The sequence below is a fragment of the Momordica charantia genome (assembly GCF_013281855.1).
Source record: "Momordica charantia cultivar OHB3-1 chromosome 9 unlocalized genomic scaffold, Mcharantia_2.0 BLBB01000009.1, whole genome shotgun sequence".
Lineage (NCBI taxonomy): Eukaryota > Viridiplantae > Streptophyta > Magnoliopsida > Cucurbitales > Cucurbitaceae > Momordica > Momordica charantia.
In genome coordinates, this window is record NW_028275167.1 from 2,728,059 (window position 1) to 2,736,591 (window position 8,533).

Consider the following 8,533-nt stretch of genomic DNA (forward strand, 5'->3'; position numbering starts at 1 on the left):
AGTATTTTATTTTATTTTTTAGTTAGGTTATTAGTTAAGTTACCATGATTAATTTTATTTAACAATTATTGTAGTTAAAACCTATTTAACTTGAGCTAAACCTATATATACATATACACATATATATATATTTGGGTTAACAAGTCCACACGAATAGCATATTCCAACGGATTCCTACCTCCCACAACGCTCTCCTTTTGTACACTTTTGATCTTGCCCTAAGACTTTTCGCTCTACCAAAAAATTGATATCAGAGAAAATTTCTAGCCAATAAAAGATTGACCAACATCAAGAATTCAGAAATGGTTAAAGAATAAACCTATTTCGATGAGTTTTATATTGTTATGCTCCATATCCAACATCACATCCTCACTTAAAAGGTTTAATCCATCGAATGACAAAAATGGAAGAAATTGTTAAAGAAATATAAAGAGATTCCTAATATTTAAACTCCTAACAAACCATACTAGACCCCATTTGCTTTAGATTATACTATTGGTAACCAAAAAAATTAAGTACGTAAATTAAAAGATCGGGCAAAATTCAAACCAAGGCCAATTGGGGACAATATTAATGGAATAGTGGAATATTTGAGAATTTTTGACATATTTATAAATATTTTAAATCAATGATAACGGTATACTGTCGAGTATATATAGACATATATTTTTAAATATACCATCCACAAAATTTTGTTGATAGGTTAGCCCAATGTGTTATATCAATCTAAATATATGGCCCAAATTCTAAATGAGGAAACTATATGGTATATATAACCTTATATGTGGACGGACCAAATTAAATCAAATTTATCAAATAAACTTTGAGCTTCTGAGACATGACAAGTTTAAAAAAAATATGTTGTTATCCATTAATTCTCAATCTAACCAAAATTTAAAAATATATTTGGTTAAGATTTATGTAATTTGATATTAAAAAATTAAGTTTATATTTTATTAGGAGTTTGATTCATCTAAATTTTGAAAAACAAACTCGAACTCCTCAAATTATTGAATTAAATTCCATAAGTACTGTATAACATAGCATCTACCAACGAATTTATATTTTCATAGATTTTCTTTTAAAATAAAATTCAGGTCGTTAAACTGAATCAAATTTAGATTCAAAGCGAATCGTTTTAGTCTTGATTTTAAAGAAGGAAGGAAGTTGGTAGTTACAGTGTCAATAAAATATATAGGATTGAAAAAATTTATTTGATTTTGCATGTGGACCCCACTTGAGTTAAGACGCTTACGTGGCAATCTGCAATTGGTCAGCTGCTGGTACAATAGATTCACGTTTTCACTTAGCTGAAGCCGAGTCTCTCACCTGCCATATCACGATTCACGTCTCTTTCCCAATCCGTCACTTTTACCAAAATACCCTTTTAAAATTAGATAATTCCCTACAATTTCTCCTAATTCTCCTCTATTAAGGATTCTTTTCCAGCCTCGGTCTTCTCCCAAAATTCCATAATCTTTCCATGTCTTAAATTCTAGGGTTCCGGCCGAAGGTGTGCCCTAGATTTCAACCACAATTGTAGTGCCCAATCAGTCATTTTAGGAATTTCCAGTTTTCATTTCGACTTCCCGAGGTTTATCGAATTCATATTTGGTGTCTTTTTTAGTGTTTTAGGGCTCTGAGGATTTTGGATTTGTTGTTTGATTGCGGACCAAGTTTTGCATTTTGGGGGATTTTACCTTTTGGAACCTTTTTAATTGCGTGGTTGCGATCGGAGGGCTGACTTCAGATTTTTTTTCCCTTTTTGGAGTTGATAGATGGCTACTGCGACTGAAGAGGATGTTGATTATGAGAGTGATCCGGAAGAAGCGAAGCGGTCACTGGCGATGCGGAGGCGGGAAGCGAGTGATGATGAGGAGGGTGAAGGAGAAGGGGGAGAAGGGAGGAGGACGATCCGGAGGATGGGGATTCATTCGGATGACTCCGATGGTCAGGGTGGAGCTGCGGAATACGATGATGACGACGAATTGGGTGAAGAAGTAGATGAAGATGAGACAGGTGAAGGAGTTGAGGAGGTTGATGAAGGGGAGGAAGTTGACGAAGAGGAGGATGAGGAGAGGTATGGGAACAGGAAGTCGGGTGGTCATGGTGAAATTGATGCCGCCTCCGGCAATGCAGTGAAGGAACTGGATGATGATGGAAGACAGTTGACAGAAGGACCAACTGATTTGCACGAGGAGATTCTAGAAGAGGAATTTGACGAGGAGAAGAAGGTGAACGAGCCCTTCGCTGTTCCCACTGCCGGGGCTTTCTATATGCATGATGATCGGTTTAGGGACAATGCAGGTGGCCGACACAGGTATAACTCTCGCTCTCGTTCCCTTTGCAATTTTGAGAATGTTGCCCACCGCTCATATGCATATATTTTTAAAATATTTTAACACTTTGATTTGTGCATTTTGAAGTACTAGTTATCTTGCTAAAATTATGAACAAACATAATTGAACGTATTGTTAAGAATTTAGATTGGAGTTTTGCCATTGGGAGCATCTTATGCAAGGTGTTTCATTCATTGGAACAGGATTTTTTTTTTTTTTAATTGTTGTCAACTTTCCGTAGTCTTTTTCTTAGGTAGATTTTACCTGCATAGCAAATATTTTGAGAGCCTTAAGTCCATATCGACTCCCCCTCCAAGAATGTTCAGTTTGCTATTATATGGTCTAGGAATTATGGGATTGAAATGGTGCTTTACAACTGTTTCTAAAGAAATTTGGCACTTGTCAGCAAATATAAATCCGTTGACTGCTATCTTATTTTTTCTGGTTATAAAATGATGTTTTCATTAAATAGATTAGGTTAGTGATCTTATGAAATCAATACCAGAAATCCCCCTGTTCCATACAATTTGAGCAGTTTTCTATCATTAGCCTAGACGCGGGCTACTATGAACTTTGCAGGGAGAATTCAAAATTCATTTAACGATAATAATTTTTAGAAATGCTATGATGACTTACATGTTGTCCTGTTAAAGATGGAGAAAAATTGATGTACTATGAGATGGAATTGTTTTTTCCTAGAACTAAATCCCCCCTCCCCCTATCTTATTTTTTTCTGCTTATAAAATGATGTTTTCATTAAATATACTAGATTAGTGATCTTATGAAATCAATACCAGAAATTCCACCCCCCCACCCATCTTATTTTTTCCTGGTTACAAAATGATGTTTTCATCAAATAGACTTGGTTAGTGATCTTATGAAATCAATACCAGAAATCTCCTTGTTCCAGTACAATTTGAGCAGTTCAATCATGAATCATCAGCCTGGACGTGATCTACTATGAACTTTTAAGGGAGAGTTCAAAAGTGTATTTAATGATAATAATTTTTAGAAATGCTATGATGACTTGGATGTTATCTTTTTAAAGGTGGAGAAATATTTGATGTACTATGAGACAGAATTGTTTTTTCCTAGAACTAATCCCCCCCCCCCCCCCAACACACACACACACACACACACACCTTTCCTTTCATACACCCTTTCTACTTCAAGCTCTTATATTTCTTGGTGTAAGCTATTTCTAACAATCTGTAGGAGAACACATGGTGGAAGGAGATTGTGGGAGTCCAAGGATGACATGAAATGGGGGCATGATAAGTTTGAAGAAATGACTTTGCAAGATAGGCATCGTGAGGAGGTAACAATTTTGCTTCTATATGCACCAAATGCATGACTTGAATCTCTCTCTATCTCTCTTCAATCTGTTCTTTTCTTTCTACCATATTAGAGGAGAACTTCTAAGGGTCATCCGCGAGGTCGAGGTAAAAGTCGAGGCATGGATCATGGTTATGCTCGAGGGAACAGACCTCGAGCATATAACAAAAATAACACCCAAAACAATGCTCCTAAAGTTGTGAGAGGAAGAAGACCTAGACGGTATGAACAATCTATGAACAACAATACCCGATCCTCTCCTTCTCGAGAAAAACAGTGAGTAAATTATAATGATTATATATGAATTTTAATGGATGTTACTTGTTACACCTTTTGTTATCGTTCATAGAGATTTACTCATCTATCTGTCCAATTTGCATATGATATCAGATCTGTAAAGCCTCCTGAGAAAGCGGTACATAATAATGCAGGGAGATCACTTGCACCCCCTCCAAGCGTAGAAGGTGAGCCAGTCTCTGTTAGGAAACATGTCTTGGCATCAAGCCTGAATTCTGCTTCTCCACCTTTCTACCCTTCAGGGTCTGTTAAAAACATCCCTAAAGTGGAGAAAAGAGATGTACAAGCTGGACCTGAAAAGAATGTCTATGATGATAGTCGTTCTATGCCACAATCAAGTGTAATAGTGGATGGAAAGCATGTAGTTGATGCTGTTGCCATGGACAGGCTTTACATTAATGATTCAACCAATCCAACTTTAGGGAATCCTTTGTCTAAGCCATCTTCTGGTTCCTCGGTTGGCAATAATGCTCAGATTCCCCAATCTAGGCCTCAGGGGAGGGGTGCTGTTGTAGGATCAACCAGCTACCCTCCTGCATCACTCCATAGCCAAGTTAACAAGGCCTCCTTGCAGAATCAGTCACTTGGTGTTGCACGGAATCATGGTCAAATTCGGGCCCCGACTGCTGTTCAGGCTCCTGTCCAGCAGTTGGGTCAGCGACCTGGTAGTGGATCTCAATCTTCATCCCCTCCAAAAACATCTATGTCAGTAAACTCATTTGAATCTGGAGAGGTTGAATCTTCTTCGGAATCAAGCAAATTGAAAACTGCTTTGGTTGGAAAGGGAAAAGGTGTGGCCCAAGGTATTGGAGCAGGTTCCTTTATTTATGGTGGGGCTCAGATTATGGGAACCACTGGAAACATGAATATTACTCACGGAGATCAGAACTTTCCTCATACTCCAGCATTTTTGCCTGGTAAAGTTTACATATTAGAACTGTTATCTTTATGGGAAATGGAAAATAATAAAATGTATGGATTTACTCATTGCTTGTGGGATAGGGCTTGTATCTTTCATTAGTTACGAGACTATAATACTTCTTTTAAAATAAATTTGTTTTCAGTTTGAGTATGGTGCCATTCACTATTGAGTTTATGAAGTATGAAAGTAGTTTTGCCTTGTTATTATTTTCTTGATCGATTAAGTATTTGTTGAAATAGATAATGGTTTCCTTTCTTTTTTCTTTTATTTTCCTTTCTAAATTCCTTGTTTTCTCAGTTTCTCTATTATCTATGCTATTAACCTTTCATTGTTAAACATATGTAAAGTTATGCAATTTGGAGGTCAGCATCCTGGTGGTATTGGAGTTCCTGCAGTTGGCATGGCATTTCCAGGATACGTTGCCCAGTCCCAACTTGGCATGGGAAATTCAGAAATGACATGGTATGGATTCATTCTAGTTGTCATTTTCTTTCTTGAGGATGTTATATTACATGTCATAAATGCATCATGTTCTGGATTGGTGATGCTGTTAATCTTGCAATATTTTGGTAATTGATGTTTTTTAACACTGAGATGAAATGTATTAGATTAGCTAATATGTAAATCAAACGTTGTTTGGGGATCATTCTATCTAAAATGATTTGTACTGCCTTGATTCTGCAATTTTTCATTTTATGGATGGGATTGCCGGGTTGGTTTTGTGTAACTTGAATGAACTGAGATAGAATTGGTAAAGAAGTCTGTTTGCTAGGTACCATGAAGTTCCTCCTTATCTTCCATTTATTTTATATTATTTTTCTTTTGAAAAAAATCCATTTCACTACGCCATTGTCCGTTGGAGGTTCTCATTTAAGGAGCTACATATTCTTCAGGTTACCAGTTTTGGCTGGCGCAGCTGGGGCTCTGGGAGCTACATATTGTTCACCTTATATTGCTGTTGATGGTGCTTATCATGCTCGCCCCTCAGGACAGACATCATCTGTGGGAACATTGAGGTTAGTATTGTTACTCGTTTCTGCCACTATTTTATCAAGGTGTGTTTTAGTTTATATTTTGGAATTGTTAAACATTGGCACCGTGGCTGTGTTGTGGGAAAGCTGATGAAGTTTTGACTTTCAATAATGCTCTTTGTTTAGCCTTGTGTTGAGGATTCATAGTTGGTGCCTTTTGAAAATACTGAAGGGCTTCATTTATTTTATCGACCCACTTGGGCATATGTTCATACTTTGCAATACACAAGGTTTTGTTTGGAGCTTCGTTTATGATTTATGTAATCCCTGATTTTTTTTATTTGTACTCTCTGCAGCAAAGAAAATAACACAAACAAATCCAATAACGACTCAAAGCCTTCACAGAATGGTAAGATTTGTCCTCTTTTGCTAGAATATGATTGATTGTGTATGTTTATCATATGGCACAAACATAATTGTGGTTAAAACTGATCTTTCGCCTATGCAGAACATGAAAGTGATGATATTGGACAGCGACAAAATAAGCCACGTAGGTAAGTTCGGATGTCTACGTTCGCTGACTAGTAGAAAAATCTTGATGGATTTTCCTTTGCTCATTAGTAGATATCTAGGTGTAGATCTTGATCCAGATTGATGTAAAACCTTTTCTCCTTTCAGATATTCAGAGATGAACTTTGGTCAATGAAGCAAGCGAGCATAAATGATGGAGCCTATTTCAATAAGCAAAGGTTTTGAATTGATCAACCAAACTTCTATATGTTGCTCATATGCATCATCAAGTTTCTAATTGGTGATATTTGATATTTCTTATTTGCCAGGCCTTCTTCTATGCCCTTTGTGATCTCTAGCTTTGTTCTGGAGCACTTTGGGCTGCTATAGGTTCCAATAAGTATTAGGTAAATCTACTGTTGGATCTTAGAAGATATAGACTGTCGGTCTGGATAATAACCTCTTTTGTATATTCGTCTTGCAGGGATATACGACGAACTCCTCTCCTGCCGTTGATCTGAGAACAGTATTTTCAGCTTGACGTGTGACTTTTCCTTGTTTAAATTGCGGTACGTTGTTTGCTTAAACGCTTAGTTTGAATGGTTGAAATGATATGCAAAACAAGTACAAGTAATTATGTCTGGTTGATGATATTGTGGCAGGTTTTTCTTGTGGTTTGGTTTTTGAATGAAGCAAGTGAGAAAGGGCTTCCCCAAATATGAGAAAAATGAGAAATGATGAAGAAATGTGTTTGGCAGCAGCTAGCTATATAATATGTGCTAATTGTGGAGTTTGATTATTCTCTATTATATATATATATATAAATATATATATAATATGAATATGATATGATAGTGGTTTGGCTAAGAAGTTTATTTGTTTGTCACGTTGCCATTGTGGTTGAGTAATTTTCGCATGTATGATATTTTATGTTATCTCTAATGTGGGATACTGCTGGTAATGAAATCTCTAGTATTCGATTTTGCGTTACTATAAAGTATAAATAATCAATCATGCTTTATCAGTATGAGCTAAGTGTCGATTTCAAGTCCAATTTTGTGCAGCTTCCAAATAATTTGTTCACTTTTTTTATTTAATTTATTTTTCAATTCAATTTTTAAAATAATTGTTTCGAAATATGGATAGATATTGGAAGGGTATTTTCGTAATTTTTTTGTGTTTTTAAAAAAATGGGGAATTGAAAAAGAATATATGGAGTGCATGTATGTATTGTGGAAGAAGACACGTGGGAGGTAAAGGAGAACAAAACAGAAAAGAAAGAAAAAAAAGGGAATGAAAAAGAAACGAAGGGAAGCGAAGAGGAAAAGCAAAAAAAAACAGAGAATTCTTGTCTATTGGAACCAAAACAGAGGAAAGAGGAAAAAATTGATGGTGATTTTAAAACCGATTTGAGTTTGGGAGCTTGATTTTGATAAGTTTTGGAGTTTTACTATGGGTTTGTTGCTTTGCCTAAGAAATTTCTATGTTTGAACTTGGATTTCTATGTTTTTTTATCACATATTTGGGTGGTAGAATTTGCAGAAAAAAAAAAAAGAAGAAAGAAGAAAAGAAGGGGAAGAAATTTTGTTGTTGTGGTTAAAGGAAGGAGAAGATGAAGGTGGCATGGGGGTCTCACTTGTAAGGAAGATGAGAGAGAAAGAAATGTAATTGGATTGTAGAGAGAGAATTGGGTTATTGATTGAATTTGTGGTTTAATTTAAAAAATTGTAGAGTTTAATTGGAAATTAATTGTGAATTGAAATTTCATTGGTTTGATCAGAAATTGGAGCAGCGTACCAACTGGTACGAAATTCACCTCGTTCATAGGATTTGTGAGTGGTTATTTTACTAAATGTTTCAAGATATCTATTATGGAACTTCAAAGAAATATATATTACGTATGTTTTGATCATTTCTACTGAGAAATTGAGTTCACTTAGAAATGTTTTATGATTTTCTGAGAAACTGTTTGTGTTTTCTGAATATGATTGGAAATAAATATATTTAGAAGTGATTTGAGAAAGAAATGTTCTTAGAAAGAAGAAAAGAGGAATTTTATGACTGTTTATATGAGATTTTGACAATTTTATGCAGTTTCAAACTACCATTTTGTTGTATCCATGTGATTACCCGTATGTTATGGGACCATTTGACTCCAC

General features: G+C 35.6%; 1 protein-coding gene across 3 annotated transcripts; it reads left to right on the plus strand.

Moving 5' to 3' along the window:
• Nucleotides 1-1,440: 1,440 nt before the first annotated feature.
• LOC111017277 (CASC3/Barentsz eIF4AIII binding protein) lies at nucleotides 1,441-7,364 on the plus strand. 3 transcript variants are annotated; one of them, XM_022292989.2, is made up of 13 exons: nucleotides 1,441-1,594; nucleotides 1,779-2,320; nucleotides 3,555-3,657; nucleotides 3,748-3,950; nucleotides 4,065-4,888; nucleotides 5,241-5,355; nucleotides 5,787-5,909; nucleotides 6,221-6,273; nucleotides 6,373-6,418; nucleotides 6,543-6,613; nucleotides 6,704-6,781; nucleotides 6,859-6,943; nucleotides 7,037-7,364. In XM_022292989.2, exons 2-10 carry the CDS (start codon nucleotides 1,779-1,781, stop codon nucleotides 6,568-6,570), a joined length of 2,037 nt encoding a protein of 678 aa, XP_022148681.2. In that variant the 5' UTR covers nucleotides 1,441-1,594; the 3' UTR covers nucleotides 6,571-6,613; nucleotides 6,704-6,781; nucleotides 6,859-6,943; nucleotides 7,037-7,364. The 3 variants fall into 3 exon arrangements, with proteins under 3 accessions (XP_022148681.2, XP_022148686.2, XP_087973863.1); XM_022292994.2 differs by having other exon boundaries at nucleotides 1,445-2,320; nucleotides 4,065-4,138; nucleotides 4,214-4,888; XM_088117737.1 differs by having other exon boundaries at nucleotides 1,446-1,594; nucleotides 1,772-2,320.
• Nucleotides 7,365-8,533: the final 1,169 nt, after the last annotated feature.